The sequence below is a fragment of the Falco rusticolus genome, chromosome 4 (genome assembly GCF_015220075.1).
Source record: "Falco rusticolus isolate bFalRus1 chromosome 4, bFalRus1.pri, whole genome shotgun sequence".
Lineage (NCBI taxonomy): Eukaryota > Metazoa > Chordata > Aves > Falconiformes > Falconidae > Falco > Falco rusticolus.
The window spans coordinates 34,284,911-34,305,124 of NC_051190.1; the positions used below are offsets into that span (position 1 = coordinate 34,284,911).

Here is a 20,214-nt window from a genome sequence, read left to right on the forward strand (position 1 = left end):
CAAGTGTCTAAGATGTAAATCAGAGGGAGGGAGCTAGTTTTCCAAGGAAAAATGAATGAGATGTCCATAAAAGCATTGCTGATAGTGCCGGTGCGAGGTTGTGTTGCAGGGTGAGGAGGGTGTGTGTCCCTGCACAAGCTCTGCCGTGGGAATTCACCTGAATTAAAAGCACCATATAAAAATATTCCTTCAGAAATACTGGGTGGGATTGGAGAGGTTAAAGCTCCATTTTTCTAAATGCTGTAGTCCTTAAGGTTAATTTGCTTCAATTATTCATTGATGTGTTCTGTGCCTAGTACATTTGGCAGTCCTGTTCTAGCTCACTCAAAGTATTTCAAAGATTTCTTTGGTTTTCTTCCCTTACTTTTTTTTGCAAGCTTTTCCTAAAATCATTACACATTGAAAAATTGGTCTAGGAAGAAAGTTAAAGATGACACCTGCCATCTTTTGCTTTCTTAACAAAGTACCCAATTATCACATGCATATATTATTTCTTTTTCAGTAGTGGAAAACAGTTACCCATGGGTATTCTTTAAATGTTTTAGTTAAAGAATTTAATTGAAAATACAGATACTACATAAAACTGTTGTATATACTTGAGTGCATAGCTGATTAGAGCAATTCTGTTATGCATCAGATTTATTAATAGCACAAGAAAAAAGTTTGAGATGCCTTTATTATATGAGGTATGAATGGGTGGAGGCTTAACATGTAAAACTTGTGTCTCGATGTCTAAGTGCACAGAGCAATAAACTGCTCCTTTTAAAGATGCTTTGAAGCTGGCTCGGGAATTTAATTTTCTGTGCATCTGCTAAGGGAAGCTCAGCGTAGGAAGAATGCATCGCATTGCAGCACGACCTGTGTCACGCACTGAAGCACACAGAAAACAGTTGCCTGTCTATAGTTCAGGTAGTGTACGGGAGGTGATGAATAGGGTTTTCCATGCTCTGAGCTATTACCTTTCTCTGCCTTCTACAGTAGGACTCTGATTTTAACAACTGCATTTATAAACATATACATGTATATGTATACACACACATCTTTTTTTCATTTGACGCGGTGCTTCGGAAGGCCTGGCTGCTCAGCGAGGAAGGTCCTGAGCAGTGTGGCAGGACCCCGTGCTGTCCTGGTCTCAGAGTGCGATGGCCCAGCCCTGGTATTTCTGAGTGCGAGGGCATCCCGCAGCACTTGCTGTTCCTTCTGCCCCTCCGCTACGGGGCAAGGCGTAACGTGAGGGAACTGCACCTCGGTGGCCCCTCTAGGATGGGAGAAATACTAACAGCGGACTCACCTGGGAGCTGGCATTTGCAAGACCAGCTTGAAGGTAGTGAATCCGGTAGGAGACGAAGATGATGGAAATACCCTCTGAGTTTTCACTGGTGAGTGCTTGTGGTTTTGGGGTGAGAATCATACCCATGGATGAAACCGGGAGCTGGCTGATCGAGTAGCCAGAGAGGTGGCTTCTGCAGGACACGGCCCGTACTCCTAGGGACAGTGATGCGTCATGCGTCTATGTGTGTCTGTACTTCCTCAAAAGACTGATCAGAATTATTACTGGCATCACTTCCTAATGAAATTAGCTTTTGCTTGAGCTTTGTGGTAAAATTACAGATTTTGAGGGTGGACTCCGTTATTTTTAGGGGCAAAATAGGACACAAAAATACTCTTTACTCTTAGCTTTTAGCAACATGCAAATGAATTCAAAGGTGGTTCAGTAAAGTATCTATTTTTTACATACAATCTTGAGTGTGGAAAGCACTCTGTAAAAGACCCAACAATCCAGTACAGCCATATTCTTGCTTTTATAGTATCGTACTTAATCCTTTTTTTCCTTTCCACCAAGCTGGTGAGCTGCTTTGGAAAAGCATCACAGTTTTGGTGCCAGAAACCCTAAGAGGTTTTCTTTGCCCTCGTTTTGGAATTGCATTACATCCTAGCGATGGTGATTAAGCTCTGTAACACGTGCCTGAAACATTTAGACAGCTGAGCCAGAAAAAATATTTATATCCTAGTGCTTTTTCTCCTGTGTCTATTCCCATGAAATAAATGGGAAGAAATGCTATGTGACCAAAGACGGGGAAGCAAGCTGCGGGCCAGCTGGGAGAGCCTGCCGGTGTAGTCCAGGTGCTGCATCGGTCTCCCATGCGGTAATCCTGGCGCCTGGGAATCCCACCCGGGAATTCGGCTGCCCACAGCGGGCACGGCGGGCGCTGCTCCCGGGCCCCGTGCAGCAGCCACGCAGCCGCGCTGGGCACACGGCAGGGATGTGCAGCCACGGCCGGTTCGGGGCCGGGCCCCCCGCCCCGCGTTACTTCGGCAGCAACGGGCGCTTTACCCGCACCGAGCTGTTCCCGGCGGGAATGCGCCCCGCTCGCCGGGCACGGGTGTCTGCCAAGGGAAGGAACCGTTCCCCACGGCACACCACCCGCACCGCCCTGCCTCCCCAGGCGCGCCCGGGGCACACGGGTCGGGCGTTTTAGAGTGAACGCACCGTCCCTCAGGGCCTGCCGGGAGGTGGCACCGCCACCGCCCCCGTGCCCACGGCGGGCTGCGGGCCCGCCTCCCCCTGCCCAGGCGGGCTTCAGCGCCAGGCAGGCGGCCGCCACGGCTCGCCTCGGGCCTGCTCCGCCGCACTGCCCGCGGGTCCCGCGGCTGGGCCGGCCCTGCTGCGCTGCGCTGCCCCGCCCCGCTCCTGTCGCAGTCGCATTGCGACGGAGGGGGGTGGAATGGGGCGGAGGCCCCACGCTGATTGGGCGGCTCTCGGTGTTCAAATCCCACCAGCCAACCAGATGTCGATGAGGCGCGGCAGAAGCGCTAGGATTGGCCCGCGCTGAGTGAGGAGAAGGCCAATCAGGCCCGGGGAGGCTACAAAAGCCGCCGGCGGCGCGGGAGGGTGGGGCTGGCGGTGAGGGGGCCGCGCAAGATGGCGGAGGGCGACAACAACAGCGTCTACCAGCTGGTGAGGGCGGGCGGCCCCCGCTGAAGCTGGCGGCGGGGCCGCCCGGTGGCTGCGACGGGGCTGCCCGGGGAGCTGGGGCCCGGGCAGGGCGGGGAGAGCCGGGCCTGGCTGCGGCGGCTGGCGAGGGCCGCCGGGCCCGTGGAGGGCGGGGAGCGGCCTCCCTGCGTCCGCTGCTGCCGCCGAGGGTCCCCGGGGTGGGCATCGGCTTGTGGCTGAGCTCCGGCGGGGCTGCTGCTCGCAGGCCGGAGCTCTAACAGCCTCTGGCGGTACCTGCCGCGCCGGGCTCGTATCGATACTCATTTTTAATGACTTGTTATGAAATATTAAATATTCATGTCTTTGTGTTTCAACATTCTTCGGCTGCGTTGCGGAATGCTGCAGCTTTGCGGGAGAGTGTCAGGAGCTGGGTGATGGGCTTAAATATATCAAGGGTGGGTTTGAATACTTAAGCAAGATCCTTCGGTTAATTACTTTTTTATCTCTAATGGCAAACGCGCCGCCCCCGCGGGGAAGGAGCTGTGTGTGCAAGCGCCTGCAGCCTTCGGCAGGGCTGCCTGCCTCGAGCAGAACTTCGTATTTGTGGAGACTTCCATAATGTTCGATTGACGAAAAACCACTTTTGACGGATGGGCTCTGGAATGCGAATGGTGTTGACAGGCGCTGACTTAAGTTGTCTCTACCGGGCCCGGTGGGAAAACACCTTACAGTCGTGTCTGCTGGGCTGGCAGGGGCAGGCTGCTATGAGTAACGCTGTGGTTTTCCAGTCTGTTTCCCATCAAATTTTCTCTTGGTTGTGATAATAAATGCAGACGGTCAGAGGTAATAAAGCAAAACAGTCTGTCATAAAACTTTTGGAAAAATGCAGCTTTTGTTCTTTTTTTTCTTCCATCTGACAGTTTGGGTTTATAACTTCAAATGGATGTGGTAACGGGCAGGTGGTCGGCAGCATGCCAGATGGTTTTCTACATTTCTGTCCTGAACTATAGTTTTCAAATAGTTTCCAATGGAATCACACAGGAAAGACATACTTTACCATGATAGCTGCACTCAGCTGTCCTTGTTACTCCAGTGGTATCAGGCTTCTCGTTTGAGTTAAGCATAGCACACAGCTGAGAATGAAACCTGCTCTGCTGTCTCTGCACAAGCCTATGTGCAGGTCTTGGCGACTGTTCACCTCTCACAGCTTGGGCAGCGATCGCTTCTGTTCACGGTTGAATGAATGTTGTGATCTCTGAGATTCTTTGTCCCAATGAGGGGAAACTGTTAAGCTATGTTAAATGCAGAACATCTCAGGTGAACTGCTTAGCAAGCTGATGCCAGAACAGAAAAGGCCTCCTTGCAGATGATGTGTAGCAGTGAAGATAGGAATAATACAGGAAGGGGAGTTTAAAGGCTGCCTGATCACTGTCTTGGGCAACCTGTGGAAAAACTACCTTTGCAGTCCAGATGTGATCCATTGGGTAATTTTCCTTAACTGTGGATTCTGAGTTTTTATCCATCTTCCATGTGTTGGGATGGTGTTGGACAGCAACTAGTAAGCCTCAGCTTAATGTGGTAGAGTTGTCTTGGAAAATACATGTGTTTTAAACAGTTCTCATGTTGCAGTTTTCCAGTGAAGACTTGAGAGGCTTTAGCTAGACTTTAAAACTTGACTTTTTACTAACCTGGGGAAGAAAGTACCATAAATGGGAGATTGGGGGAAAACACCTTGGCTGAGTGTGGGAGGAGGTATCATTTGGTCTAGTAACATATGCTGCTGCATTGTTAGGATCTTGACTGTTTTAAAGTGTCGGTGCTACAATGTAACTCAGTACAAAACTTACAGCACTATTAGTAATTTAATTACTCAGAAAGGTTTGTGACTGGACTTTTAATTACAACACTTTTTTTAGGTACTTGAGTGTGGGAATTAATTTGATACTCTAGTTAGTAACAAAAGACTTTTCTTCTCTTTTTGTGTAGGCTGCAGAAACTGCTAGCTTGGAAGAGCAGTTGCAAGGATGGGGAGAAGTGATTCTGATGACCGATAAAGTTCTTCGCTGGGAGAGAGCTTGGTTTCCTCTGGCACTGATGAGTGTTGTTTCCTTTTCGTTTCTGTAAGTAGTTTGTAGACGGAGCCTAGAACACCATTGTACTTTCATGGCTGGTGGAAAGCCTATTAAGTAAATTAGTAAGGCGTCTTTAAAAATCTAGTAGGAAGGCTCTCTCTCCAGGTTCTGTGTCTGAATGCATGTGAACTTTCTTGAAAAGAAAAACCTTAAGTATTGAGAACAGGAAGTACTGTGAGTCACGTCCTGCCCAGAGGTGGGGGCAGTGCTTTCTGCAAAGGCTGTTTGCCAGCAGTGGTTGCCATTGTTTTTTACCATGCTCAGCTGTACGTTCTTCATTGGTATGTTCCTATTCTGCCCTCATCCTTTGTAACCTACTTCTTAGTCAAATCTGGTTATCTCCTTTGGCTTTTTTCCCCAAACCAACAGCAGTATTGTTATGGAAGACTTGTTTCCATAGGGCAGACTTTTCTATTCAGCACCTTTGGTGTGTTGAACTCATCCTGAGCAATCAGATTTGCAGAACTTGTTCTTTTACAGTCTCTGCCCTGTCCTTTGAGAAAGGAGGAAAAGGAGAGACTGCAGGTAACTTTCAGTCAACAGGATGGGAGGATGTGCCTGTCTTTGCATTGGAGATGCAGAACGGGCTTGCTGGAGGCACTTGTACATGCTTTTATGTAATGGGGTAGTAGGTGACATCAACCTGCCTTGTACAGACTAGTGTCCGTGCCAGCTGTGGAGTTTGCCAGTTGCATGTGGTTTTGGTGTAAGGAGAAGATGGGAGTTACAAAAACAAATGTTGAAGCAGGTGAGGCAAGGATAATTGGTTTCCTGGTTTATATAAATTTTACGGCCTTCAAGGGAGGCGAGGAGGACGGAAATGAAAAGAAACAAAAAGGAAACAAAAGAAACAAAAAGGAAACAAAAGAAACAAAAAGGAAACAAAAGAAACAAAAAGGAAACAAAAGAAACAAAAAGGAAACAAAAGAAACAAAAAGGAAACAAAGAACAAAAAGGAACAAGAAACAAAAAGGAAACAAAAGAAACAAAAAGGAAACAAAAGAAACAAAAAGGAACAAAAGAAACAAAAAAGGAAACAAAAGAACAAACAAAGGAAACAATAAGAAACAACAAACAAGGAAACAAAAGAGAAACAAAAAGGAAACAAAAGAAACAAAAAGTAAACAAAAGAAACAAAAAGGAAACAAAAGAAACAAAAAGGAAACAAAAGAAACAAAAAGGAAACAAAAGAAACAAAAAGGAAACAAAAGAAACAAAAAGGAAACAAAAGAAACAAAAAGGAAACAAAAGAAACAAAAAGGAAACAAAAGAAACAAAAAGGAAACAAAAGAAACAAAAAAGGAAACAAAAGAAACAAAACAAAGGAAACAAAAGAAACAAAAAGAAACAAAAAGAAACAAAAAGGAAACAAAGAAACAAAAAGGAAACAAAAGAAACAAAAAGGAAACAAAAGAAACAAAAAGGAAACAAAAGAAACAAAAAGGAAACAAAAGAAACAAAAAGGAAACAAAAGAAACAAAAAGGAAACAAAAGAAACAAAAGGAAACAAAAGAAACAAAAAGGAAACAAAAGAAACAAAAAGGAAACAAAAGAAACAAAAAGGAAACAAAAGAAACAAAAAGGAAACAAAAGAAACAAAAAGGAAACAAAAGAAACAAAAAGGAAACAAAAGAAACAAAAAGGAAACAAAAGAAACAAAAAGGAAACAAAAGAAACAAAAAGGAAACACAAAGAAACAAAAAGGAAACAAAAGAAACAAAAGGAAACAAAAGAAACAAAAGGAAACAAAAGAAACAAAAAGGAAACAAAAGAACACAAAGGAAACAAAAGAAACAAAAGGAAACAAAAGAACAAAAGGAAACAAAAGAAACAAAAAGGAAACAAAAGAAACAAAAAGGAAACAAAAGAAACAAAAAGGAAACAAAAGAAACAAAAGGAAACAAAAGAAACAAAAAGGAAACAAAAGAAACAAAAAGGAAACAAAAGAAACAAAAAGGAAACAAAAGAAACAAAAAGGAAACAAAAGAAACAAAAAGGAAACAAAAGAAACAAAAAGGAAACAAAAGAAACAAAAAGGAAACAAAAGAAACAAAAAGGAAACAAAAGAAACAAAAAGGAAACAAAAGAAACAAAAAGGAAACAAAAGAAACAAAAAGGAAACAAAAGAAACAAAAAGGAAACAAAAGAAACAAAAGGAAACAAAAGAAACAAAAAAGGAAACAAAAGAAACAAAAGGAAACAAAGAAACAAAAAGGAAACAAAAGAAACAAAAAGGAAACAAAGAAACAAAAAGGAAACAAAAGAAACAAAAAGAAACAAAGCAAAAAGGAAACAAAAGAAACAAAAAAAACAAAGAAACAAAAAGGAAACAAAAACAAAAGGAAACAAAGGAAACAAAAAGGACAAAACAAAAGGAAACAAAGAACAAAAGGAAACAAAGAAACAAAAAGGAAACAAAGACAAAAAGGAAACAAAGAAACAAAAGGAAACAAAGAAACAAAAAGGAAACAAAGGAAACAAAAAGGAAACAAGAAACAAAAGGAAACAAAGAAACAAAAAGGAAACAAAGGAAACAAAAAAAACAAAGAAACAAAAAAACAAAGGAAACAAAAGGAAACAAAGAAACAAAAAGGAAACAAAGAAACAAAAAGGAAACAAAGAAACAAAAGGAAACAAAGAAACAAAAAGGAAACAAAAGAAACAAAAAGGAAACAAATGAAACAAAAAGGAAACAAAGGAAACAAAAAGGAAACAAAGGAAACAAAAGGAAACAAAGGAAACAAAAGGAAACAAAGGAACACAAAAAGGAAACAAAGGAAACAAAAAAGGAAACAAAGGAAACAAAAAGGAAACAAAGGAAACAAAAAGGAAACAAAGGAAACAAAAAGGAAACAAAGGAAACAAAAAGGAAACAAAGGAAACAAAAAGGAAACAAAGGAAACAAAAAGGAAACAAAGGAAACAAAAAGGAAACAAAGGAAACAAAAGGAAACAAAGAAACAAAAAGGAAACAAAAGAAACAAAAAGGAAACAAAGGAAACAAAAGGAAACAAAGGAAACAAAAAGGAAACAAAGGAAACAAAAAGGAAACAAAGGAAACAAAAAGGAAACAAAGGAAACAAAAAGGAAACAAAGGAAACAAAAAGGAAACAAAGGAAACAAAAAGGAAACAAAGGAAACAAAAAGGAAACAAAGGAAACAAAAAGGAACAAAGGAAACAAAAAGGAAACAAAGGAAACAAAAAGGAAACAAAGGAAACAAAAAGGAAACAAAAGGAAACAAAAGGAAACAAAAGAAACAAAAAGGAAACAAAGAAACAAAAGGAAACAAAAGAAACAAAAAGGAAACAAAGGAAACAAAAAGGAAACAAAGAACAAAAAGGAAACAAAAGGAAACAAAAAGGAAACAAAGAAACAAAAGGAAACAAAAGAAACAAAAAGGAAACAAAAGAAACAAAAGGAACAAAAGAAACAAAAAGGAAACAAAGAAACAAAAAAGGAAACAAAAGAAACAAAAAGGAAACAAAAGAAACAAAAAGGAAACAAAAGAAACAAAAAGGAAACAAAAGAAACAAAAAGGAAACAAAAGAAACAAAAAGGAAACAAAGGAAACAAAAAGGAAACAAAAGAAACAAAAAGGAAACAAAGGAAACAAAAAGGAAACAAAGGAAACAAAAAGGAAACAAAAGAAACAAAAAGGAAACAAAAGAAACAAAAAGGAAACAAAAGAAACAAAAAGGAAACAAAAGAAACAAAAAGGGAAACAAAGAAACAAAGGAAACAAAAAGGAAACAAAGCACACAAAAAGGAAACAAAGGAAACAAAAAGGAAACAAAAAGGAAACAAAGGAAACAAAAAGGAAACAAAGGAAACAAAAAGGAAACAAAGGAAACATAACTTTTAACAGAAGTAATTACATGAACTTCAGGGTATTCTGGTATAAATTCTGTCATTATAGAAGGAAAGATCTTGTGTTGAGTAATACTCTGAGGAAACAGAACTACTTCAGATTCTAAATTGGTACTTCATGAAAAATGAACTTCAACACTCAGCACAGTAGCACTGTGCCAGATGTATAGAAAGACTGCCCCTCCAATGGACTGTAATTTCTTTACTTTTATTGCTTCAGTGTTCAGGAAGTTGTGTTAAGTGCAGATAAGTAGCACAGGGCACAGCTGAGTCTTAACAGATGCTTAAGAGATGAGCTAGTTCTCTTCCAGTATCTGAGTGTTGGCACACAATGTGTAAAAGCACCACGCTGTCCTAATTGGAGATTTATGGCTCCTTGTCCAGAACAGGTTTGGTTGGCTCTCACAGGTGAGACAGAGTGACTGACAGCCCATAGTGGATGTGAGTTCTGTGACTGACTTAAGAACCAACAAATGTAGAGGTTTCACTCTTATCTGGTTATTTCCTGTGTTACTCATTCATCCTCATCCCCTGGTCAGCCTAAAGTTCACTAGATGTCAACTTCTGAGAGGGCAAGAATTGATTAGTTTTTATTTCTACTATATTTCATACTACGTTTGCTGTATTGTAGCATTTTCTTATCTAGTACATTAAGAAAAATGTGTTTTGAAATCTGTACGTCTTTGTGATAGTGCTGAAGTACTTGAAACTTTTTACTAGTAATAAGAGCAAATTTGAAAATTTTTTCAAGGTTGTGCAAGGGGGTAGGTCTACTGTTTAAAGTCCTGAGTCAGGACTAAATACTGTCTAGTATTTAGTAGGCTGAGCATCCAGAAGTCATTTCTGTTATCTTCTTTCTGCAGGATGATCTACTACTTGGACCCATCAGTTCTTTCAGGTGTCTCCTGTTTTGTTATGTTCCTCTGTTTGGCTGATTATCTTGTTCCTGCTCTTGCACCTAGAATCTTTGGCTCTAATAAATGGTGAGGAAAGCTTGAATTAAAATAGTTTGAGTGTAAATAAATAACAAACTTTATCAAAATGGTATGTGGCTTGCAAATACCAGATGATAGTCGTAGTAAAAAATCGGCAGTCTCTGTAATAAATGAAGTGAGGACACTAGTAAGATGTCCTTCATTCAGAAAAAGAGAAAGAGAACTACAACAATGTATCTTTATTGTTTCTTTTCTTCTCGAAAAATAAGATTTTTTTGAAGGAGCAGGTGCGTTCTTTGCTTTCCATTAAGGATGCTAGTTAGTTCTGCTAAACCGGTTTTTAGTAATTAATGGATAATAAGACACTGAGAATTAAAATCATAAAGAAGGGTATTGGATTATATGTTTGAAAGAGTGGCAGTGGTAAATACAGTGAAGAAAAGAGCAGTGCAGAGAGTGTGAATGTGATTGTGATTGAAACAGATTTGAAGAAGGACAAGGGTTATATAAAATTAGTAAGCTGTAGAAGAATGTTATTTGAACTAAATATTGAGTTAGAAGTAAATTTTAGTGTATCTGCTTTAAGGTGACTAGTGGATAAATGTTCTTGTCTAATAATGAATTGACAGAACCCAAAGTAATACACGCTGGTATCAGGTGTGTATTGCTTGTGTGTATCACACTGGTATCAGACTAAAATCAATAGTCTTCTGGTTTGAATGTGTTGCTCTTTCAGAGTCAGTGTACAGAAAAATTATATGGGGAATTGCATTATGATGCTAAATAAAAATAAGGTCTGGAACCAAGTGAAACAAATGCCAGGATAAGTACTGGATAAATTTTCACTGCCAGAAAAATACCATGGGAGATTTTTAAAATTTCAGAGGAAATCCTGAATTCTTATTTCTGGCTTTTTTTCTTTAATAAAAGGACTACGGAACAGCAGCAAAGATTTCATGAGATTTGTAGCAATTTGGTAAAATCTCGTCGCCGAATTGTTGGCTGGTGGAAACGCCTCTTCACATTGAAGGAAGAGAAGCCTAAAATGGTATTGAGTTCTAGGAGTTCATCTCTATTGTATTAAGATTTTATTTGGTTTGTTTTATCTTAACTATTTTCATGAGGTACATGTCTGATTGAACTGGTATTTCAAACCAAGAACCAGCAGTTCTGGCTGTGACTTAATCCAGTCAACATCTTAAAGTGGCAAGATACATGACTTTAAACTTGTGGTGTTATGTGGTTAGGAGTGTACCCTTGATACTATGGTAAAGCTACATTGGGTTTCTTTGGATAGTTCAGTTTTTGGAAACACAACTTGTTTCTGGTGTACTTGAACTATCAAAAAAAACCCCCCAAAAAACCCTTAGTAACATGCCAGCTGAGGTACGTGAACTGCTGAGTTTTCTGCCCTGAAATCGGCTTCAGGTACTGCGTGAGGCTGAAGTTGTGTCAGTGGGGTTGATGTAGGCTGACTAAGGGATATCAGGACAGAAAAGAGCTGGCATCCTGTAAAACTGATGGTCGGAAAATAAATGAGAACTTACAATTCTGTAATCTCAGTTTTAACAAGCCTATGCATAGGTGTTGCATGTGGAAGAGCCAGCAAATTTTAAGTTAGTTTTAAATGTTGAAGTGTTGCCGAATACTGAAGGGGAGGAGGGAGAATTCCCAGCAGATCTGTGATAACTGTTCCCTTTTCATTTTTTAGTACTTCATGACCATGCTGTTTTCTCTTGCTGTGGTTGCCTGGATTGGACAACAAGTTCACAATCTCTTTCTGACTTATCTTATTGGTAAGTATGCAGCATGCAAAACAGAAGTAACTTTTTTTGTTAGCTGCCTGAAATGGTACAAGACTGGTAGAAGTAATTTTTGGTTATGAGAGTGTGGTGATTTGTTATTGTTGCAGGGTCATATTTTTCTGTTTTCAAGCAGTTAATGGTTCTTAAGAAAAGCAAGAAATTGCAGGGTGACAGAAGCATGTTAAAGGAGTATTAAGTAATTCTTTTTTTTCTTTTTTTTTTTTTTTCTTCCCCCCTCTAGTAAGTTTCTTGTTGCTGTTTCCTGGACTAAACCAGCATGGGATCATTACAAAGTATGTTGGAATGGCGAAAAGGGAGGTAAACAAACTTCTCAAGCACAAGGAGAAGAAAAATGAATGAAGACTTAACTGCTGTTCACTCTTGTAAAAGGTTTACTTGAACAGTTTTGAGAATTAATGTATAATTAAGACAATAGAAATTTTATCGCTCATTGGCTTTTTTATTGGCTCCCTGATGAAGTGAAAATGTCAATTTAGCAACTGCTGTGGGTTTGTGTGTCTCTTGCTGTGCTGACTTGAGTTCTGCAGCTGATCTTATACAAAAGATCCTGACCTTTGATGTACAGAGCTTATTAAGTGTCTTCACCAAACTAAGAGGCCCTGTGATAAAATACCCAATCTCAAGAAACAGCAGAATCATAATGTGTGATAGCATTTCTGTAACTGTGTTAGTTTCACTGATCATTAATGTGTGCCTACAGCAAGTATGAAAGGCAGTGCTGAAAGCTGCTTCTTGGAGGCTTATTACTACTGATCCTTGTGGAAGGAGGACAATTAGCTGACTACGAATGGTCATAGCTGAGGGTGCATACTCAAAATTGGGGCAGAAGGTGATCATCTCGCTGAACCTGTTTGATTTTTTTTTTTTGACTGCATATACCAGATTATCTGTTGAATAGGGCTCTGGAACATATAAATTTGTAGTTCATTTATTTAGCTGTAGTGTAAAATTTTAACTCGTTGCACTGAGACTGTAGAAAGTGAGTTAAGGTGCATGTTGCCTTGATGGCCGATTGTTCTAAAAACTGCTGTTGTGGAGCCATGTAGCACGTTTGGTTTTCTGAATGTTGTTGTCTGTATACAAAATCACCTTGGATATGCTAGGTTTGTCTCTGTAAATAAGCCTTTCTGAATTGTTTGTTCTTTTCTATGACTTCTCTCTTTTTTTTTTTTAAACTGAACTTTATCTTTAAAAAGCTAAAACCTGTGTTACTGTTTTAAAAGTTTACTGTTTTAAAATGAACTTTCTTCAGTGTCTATTGTAACTGTTGAATAGGTAAATACAGACTAAAGAGAAAAAACTTAAGACTTTTTTGTGAATGTACAGAATATCGCATAAGTACATCTTCCAGTTGAGAGCTGGGGCTGGGAGTGGTGTTTTGGTGGCATGTGGTGTGCAGTGTCCTAATGGAAAAACACCCTCCCTTTGGAGTGGCTCCCTGTAAATAGTAAAACTTGTATCAGCCCTGACAGTACACTGACAGCTCCTGCTGCAGGGAGGAAGGGCTGTAATGTCACCTGGAGTTGATGGACACTGATAAAAGGGATAGGTTGTGGACAAATTGGATCCAATCAGTAAAACTTGAGAGATCTGAACCGTGGGGAGATGCTGCCGTGCCATCATTTAGAAAGTGCTCTACTTGACTGTAGAGTTAACTGCATTTTGGAGGGGTCGTCCTTTTTGAACCAGGAGGGAGTCAGGCCTCACCGCATGTCCCTGAGGACCCACTTGGAGGAGTCAGCATTGGCGGGAGAGCTGTGCACTTAACTGGCACAGGCTGTCGCTGGAAGAAATCCTGGATAGAAGAAGACCCATGGTGACACTGCACAGTGTCACGGAGCTGTCTGTGGGAGACTGGTGGGAGCCTGTGCCCCACGCCGGCATGGCTGTTGGGTGCTGTATGGCTGCTGTGCCAGCTCTGAGTGCCCTGTGTCCCTTCTAACTGGAAAATTCCATAGCAGCACAACCCCTCCGCTCGGTGAGCTGGGACCATCGCCTTCCCTTCACGGTACTGAGTAGCTACGCTGCTCGCTGCCCGTAACGTGTCAGCGGATGCGTTGGGAATCCCTGCAGTGGTGCTCTGTCTTGCAAAAAAAGATTTAAAAAATTAGAAATGGGAGGGGGGAAAGGGAAGCCCAGCGCACTGCGGGACGGCCGCGGCGGTACCAGCCCTGCCTGCGTTCTGCCCTGAAGCGTTCCGGTTGCTATAGGAACGGGCAGCCGCGTCGCCCCGGAAGTGCGCCACGCGGCTCCCGGCCAATGGGGATGACCAGCTGTGGCGCGCGGCGCCAGCCGACTGGGACTCCAAGTCTCGCGAGATCTGGCGGGGCGCCGCGCGCCACCACGCGCCCGTGGCCCTCCCATAATCCCGCGCGGGCGCCGGGTCCCTTCCTTTTCCGCCATCTTGCTGCACCGGTGAGTGCAGGCTGCCGCTGGGTGCCGGCGGGCATCCGCCGCCTCCTGGCCCCATCTGAGCCCCGCGGCCGCCGCTGCCCGCCTCGCCGGGGCCGCGGGGGTGCGCCCGCCCGGCCCGGCCCGTTTTGAGCCGCCGGTGTCTGCCCGAGCGCTCTCTGGAGCCTCCAGAGTGGCGGGTGGGGGGCAGCGCCCTCCTGCCGATGGCGCCGCTCCCCGCGGAGATGCGGGGCGGGGGCCGAGGGCGGGGGCTGGCGCAGCAGCCGGGCCCGGGCCGCTGCCCTGGGGGGGCTGGGTCGGGCAGGGCACGGAGGCGGCGGACTGCGGGGAGCGAGGGTCGTGCGGCGCTGCCTGCCAGGAGGTAGCGGCGGGCGGGGGGCTGGGCCCCGGGGGAGGGGACGGGGCCTGGCCGCGCTTGCCCGGCGGCCTCGGGCTCCGTCGGGAAAGGCCTCATGTGCCGCGGGACCGGGGCGGCTCGCAGCGGCGCTGGCCCGGCCCGGGAGCCCTCCGTGGACGGCGGTGGCGGTGCGCTGGCCCCGCTAGTGAGCGGGGTGACAGTGCCAGCCGGGTCACACCGTGCCCTAGGCCGGGTGCCCATGTCAGTACCATGAGAACGCAGGAGCTGGTGCCCTGTTCCCTTTTCAGAGTGCTGTGTCGTGCGTGTATTCGGCACTTCTCTTGCAGCTAGGCAAGCCGAGCTCGTATCTCTTATGTAAATGCATCTATGACATTTAACACCGTGTACGACTCGGTTTTTGAACAGGGCTGCTCTCCTTGTTAGCCTAAAATTGTTTTTTGAGGCTTAACATAACTTTCTGTCAATCTTGGATCTTTTAAGACTAAAACTAGTCTTAAAAAAAGTGGAGTGCTTGGGATTTCTGTGCCGAAAAGCTGGTGTTCGTAACTGCCTCCTGTCTTCCCTGCAGGCACCATGGTGCGCATGAATGTTCTAGCCGATGCGCTCAAAAGCATCAACAATGCAGAGAAACGTGGGAAACGCCAAGTTCTCATTAGGCCGTGCTCCAAAGTAATTGTCCGTTTTTTAACTGTGATGATGAAGCACGGTAAGTCTTGAGTGCACAGCACTGACTTGTTTTTCTCAGTTCGTGGTTTCTGTGGATGCTGTTATGTTTAGGTGCTTTTTGGCTAAAAGTAAATTGAGGTGCTCGAGTTAGTCTTGTACATCGTGGTTAACTGAGTTGTATTACGGTAGCTAAGCATACATATTTGATGTGTCTGTTTGCTCATCTTTTATAGGTTACATTGGTGAATTTGAGATAATTGATGATCACAGAGCTGGGAAGATTGTTGTCAATCTCACAGGCAGACTCAACAAGGTAGGATTTGTTTTCCTGAACTCAGTTCTCTAGGATGGTGTTTAAATTAGACCTTCCCCCCCGCCCCCCCTTGTTTGTTCCAGTTTGGAAAGAATTACTTGTAAGGAAGGTGGTATTTATTGTACAACTCTCACTCATGGGTATTATCAGTGGTTATCAAATGCTTGTTAATTTTTCTAGATCCATGATGGTTGACTGGGTAAATTTCTTTTAAACTCTGAATATGTAAGACACATTTTCAGGGAAGTCTGCTTGCAAGTGCTGTGTGTTTCTCTCTCTTTAAAGGCTTTCTGGTTACCTAGCGATTTCTCAGTTTCTTTGATGTTTAAGCTATCTAGAAGACTTGTCTTAAGAGATAGGCACTGAGTTGCTTTCCACTTGATGGTTAATACCTGTAAATGTTGAGAAGACAAGCGTTTCTCCTGCTGCTAGATGGGCTTTGCTTGCAGGTGAGGGAAAGTTGAATGTTAATTAGTGCTTTTTAAGTTCCTGGGGCATATGAAGTATTCATGTATGTTGGATTTTTTAAAAATGCTTTTGTCGCAAAATCTTGAGCCATCTGGTTCTGTGATGACTTGCTGTGCATTATTCTTTCCAATTAAGCTATTCAAATCAGAGGTGGCTCTTTACTAAAGAAATAAAAGAATTACTTGGTCAAAATACATTGGGGGCTATGTCTGCAATGAACAAGTACTGCAGCTGAAAATTACTGGAGTGTAGTAGGCGGAGAATTCCAACACCATCCAAATTACTAGTGTCAATGTGTCTGTAATAAAAATAATATACGTCAGGTTTGAGTACAGTGTTCCTTGAACTCTTCCAGCATGCTTTTGTAAAAGATCTTCCAGGGTGTAGCTGGATCGAACGTTTCTCTCAATAGTTGCAACAAGCTAAGAGTTGTTTGATTCAGAAAAATGCCCATCAGTGCAGGAATTTGTGTTTCTGTTTTGCTCTTGGGTATTAATTAAAATATTTTGAGCTAGTGAGGTAACTTGAGGTGATAGCGGTGGTCATAGTAAGTAATATGATTAACTTGAAAACTTTGCTAACTTTTAGGAATGTTAATTTCCCCCTTTTTAAAATCTGCAGGTATTTTTTGCCATCTATGTATGATGATTAGAAGTAGAATATCCCTGAGTAATTGAAGGATTTTTGATGATATAGGATGCTTAATAATCTTTAGTGGTTCATAGTGTGCTTTTGTGCTCTCCCAGGTCTAGCCATTAATTTGTTAGTTAAGCTTCAGCAGCAGTGTAAGTCGCTATTTAAGCGAGGAGGAGGAGGAGGAGGCAAGGCTAAGAAAATAATAGCTGAATAGCTGTGTGAGAGGCTCAACGTACATGAGAGGAAGCACTGTTTCATGTTACGGGTAATGGAGCATGCTTCTTCGTACTCTAATCTTTTGCTGCCAAAAATATTTTTAATTGCAGTTGTTAAATTCCTTCATCCAGTGAACTGGAATGACAAATGTGCAAATCCAGTTTATAAAGTTCTTCAGTTTGTAATGGAATTTTGTTTTATAGTGTGGTGTAATCAGTCCCAGATTTGACGTTCAGCTGAAGGATTTGGAAAAGTGGCAGAACAACCTGCTGCCTTCACGTCAGTTTGGGTAAGTATGGAAACACATCTGTGTTGTATGTAAAAACGTGGGATTTTTTATTATGCTTTCATATTGCTTGAGTTACAAGTTGCCTGACACCTTTTCTCTCATCAGTCTGGAGGTAGATACCGGTCTAAAAATCCATCTTCTATATAAATGCTCTTTTTAACCAGTTTTAAAGGGGCACTGCTAAGCAAGCACCTGGTTTTGCTTGGCTTTGGTAAATCCTCATTTCACCTTTTCTACAGTTTACTGGGAAAACAGTACTTTTCTCTTAATGGTTTTAATTTTATTAGTGGCCGTTTTCAGGGGAAGGAATCATGAAAGTTACAAGGTTGATGGAACTAGGTTGTACTACTTCAAATTAAACTTCTTGATAGTGTATAAATTGATTAGATAATAAGTGGTGAGAGACTCAGAGCCCCTGTTAAACAAACCTCCGTAACACAGAAAATCTTACTATTTTGTGGTATTTTTTTCCTTCACAAAATTCACTGAGTCAAGAGTAATAAATCTCAGTGCACCAGGATGACAGGACTGGAAGAGCCTTCAGGGGCTCAGCCGGTCTGTCCTGTCAAAGGCAGGATTAACAGTTGGTTGTCACTTCTGTTCTTAAAGCTCCAGAGATAAGCCTCTTGCTGTAGCTGTACCTGTATGGCTTACTAGCGTGTGTTGTCACACTGAGATTTTTGAGAGTATTTATAGAGTGGTGGGAGAAGAGGTTCTCAGACCTGAAGCTGTGCGGATGTAGTATGCTGATAATCCTGGTGCTGGCATTAGCAATGACGAAGGCTGATTCAGTTGTCAGTCCAGATCCAGATACTCGTCTGCATCAGTGCACAGTGCTCAAAACAGAGACAACGTGTGGGGAGCTGAGGAGCTGTCTGGCACCATGGCAACTCTGCCTGCTCTAAAGAAAAATGTCTGCTTAAAATAGAAGCAGGCTTTGTCTAGAAACGATAGAGTTGCTACTGTGCAACAGCAGAACTGACTTTACAGGGCGAATGCACAAGAAAACTTCTTGTTGAGACTTAAGCAGATACTTGGAGAACAGAAGCCTGTAAATGTCCTTTGAGTGCTGCAGAGTTGTACTTCAGAGGAGTTTCTTTTTTGTTGTCTGGTGGTGGGCCTAACGGAAGTAAGATTGGGTTCTTCCAGAAACTAATCTTACTGTTGTAACACAGAAATGAAGTTTGCGCTGTCAACTCTGCACGAGCACGGAATGAAACAAGAAACTGAACGTTTGTTGTTTCTTAACAGGTACATTGTACTGACAACCTCAGCTGGCATCATGGACCATGAAGAGGCTAGGCGAAAACACACAGGAGGCAAAATCCTGGGATTCTTTTTCTAAAACTTGTAAAAAAAGAGGATACTAATAAATTGTTCAAATGGACTCTGGTGTTTCCAGTCGGTATTTTAATGACTTCAAACACTACCTGCTGGTAGTGCTTGTAACAACTCTTCAATAGCGTGCAAGTTCCAAATTCAAGTGACGTTCTGGTTCCCCATCATCCCTGGTCACAGCTTTTATTTCTGTTAATGATATTACATACTTTTGATAGCTGCCACTTGAGTGACAGTTACCGGTTGCTATACAGAACAACTTCAGCAGGGGAACTGTCACGTTAAACTACATGTTAAACAGTGAGATTGTCTCATAGGTGTTGGATGAGTGTGTCTCCATAGTTACATATATATGATATAGTTTCACCTTTTGGCTAAATAATAGGAGATGCCTTGCCAGAAATTTGTTTCCTGTTCATGGTTTAAAAAGTGATGAGATGTGGGATTGTGGAATAATTAAGATGGTTGAAGTTTGATTTCGGATCACAAACTGGTTCCGCATCTTGTAGTGTAAGGAGTAACTGAGGTAGAGGTGTGAATGTTTTCTCTTGCTTTTTCTTCAGATTTCTACTTTGGCATTCATTTGAAACATTTTGGGTAGGGTAGTTGCTGTGCAGCTGCTTTGCATGTTGCCGTGAAGGTACAACTGGGATTTCCTTTGAAGTTTTTGGAGCTAGGAGGTAAGGATATCTGAACTTGCAGGCGATGGACTGTTCAGTGTTGAAGGAGTTGTTGGTCTTTGTTTCAGGTGTCTGATGCATAACAGCATAATGTACGTGATAAAGAAAAACCAAGACAATTCTTTCAAAGCAGTACACAGAGCAGGTAACTACAGCTGAGGAGGTAAGCTTCTGGGCTGATGGCATTGTCCTTTTGCCAGCTGTTGGAAATCCTTTGCCTTATTTCACTTTGTTGGGAGTCTTTATTAGGAAGGAGCCTATTGAAGGGTAGCAAGCCTGTTTCAACATGCTGCAAAACAGCTGTTGAGTTTGTGGTTCTCCCGATACAGATGGAAACAATGTCCCTTCTTGGCGATATGTCCTGATACTTGATATCTACAGTTGCTTGAGATCAAGTATTGTGCCTTGTAGGTGGTACTTCACAAAGCTTTTCAAAGAGCCTTGGGATGGGAGTGACCATCATTGGGCACGGAGTCCTCAAACTCTAACCTGTTTTGGTTCAGTCTGTCACTGTTCATGGAGAAAAGGTGATCCTTCAAAGCAAAGAGGTTTTAACTGTGTAGACAGGCAGCACAATCTCCCCTGAGGTGGTGGCTCCCCTGTGAGGAACAAGAAGCAACAGAGCTGTGAAAGACTGCTTACAGCAAGTGTTCTGATGGTGGACCATTAGCGTCCTGTAACAGACTTGCAGCTTGACTGAGAAGAACAGGAATAATAAAAAAACAGGCTAGTTTACCTGTTTTGTCTCAGTCTATGCTGGTTAAGGTCACAAAGTGTGGATTGCAGATGGCATCAAAACATTCAAATGTGATCAGCTCAGCGTGTTCTCTGATTTGAAACAAATTTGTTCAGCTGAAGATAAAGATCTGTACCTTGAATTACAAAGAGCAGTTACAAAGTCAAAATAAGTCTGCCTTGACCCCTTTTTATTGTCAAGTCAAGCTATTCAGGTCTTTTTTTCTATGCTTAATGGAGATAATTTTGCAGTACTAAGTATTGATACACACACAAGCTTTTGTATTTCTTGCTCAGAGTAACCGTGAGGATCATGTCAAGATTCCACTGATCCTTTTTATAAAAGCTGGGATCAGTCCAGAATAGAAAACATGTTTCTGATACCTGGTGGAAGAAGGTCAGTGACA

General features: G+C 42.4%; 2 protein-coding genes across 2 annotated transcripts; both read left to right on the forward strand.

Moving 5' to 3' along the window:
* The first annotated feature begins 2,838 nt into the window (after positions 1-2,838).
* ARL6IP1 (ADP ribosylation factor like GTPase 6 interacting protein 1) lies at positions 2,839-12,999 on the forward strand. Its single transcript, XM_037385814.1, has 6 exons — positions 2,839-2,959; positions 4,922-5,055; positions 9,799-9,918; positions 10,801-10,918; positions 11,582-11,666; positions 11,917-12,999. The coding sequence occupies exons 1-6, from the start codon at positions 2,924-2,926 to the stop codon at positions 12,033-12,035; spliced, it is 612 nt and encodes a 203-aa protein (XP_037241711.1). The 5' UTR covers positions 2,839-2,923; the 3' UTR covers positions 12,036-12,999.
* Positions 13,000-14,043: 1,044 nt separating this feature from the next.
* RPS15A (ribosomal protein S15a) lies at positions 14,044-18,441 on the forward strand. Its single transcript, XM_037386042.1, has 5 exons — positions 14,044-14,111; positions 15,035-15,172; positions 15,366-15,445; positions 16,969-17,054; positions 18,306-18,441. The coding sequence occupies exons 2-5, from the start codon at positions 15,040-15,042 to the stop codon at positions 18,397-18,399; spliced, it is 393 nt and encodes a 130-aa protein (XP_037241939.1). The 5' UTR covers positions 14,044-14,111; positions 15,035-15,039; the 3' UTR covers positions 18,400-18,441.
* The last annotated feature ends 1,773 nt before the right edge of the window (positions 18,442-20,214 follow it).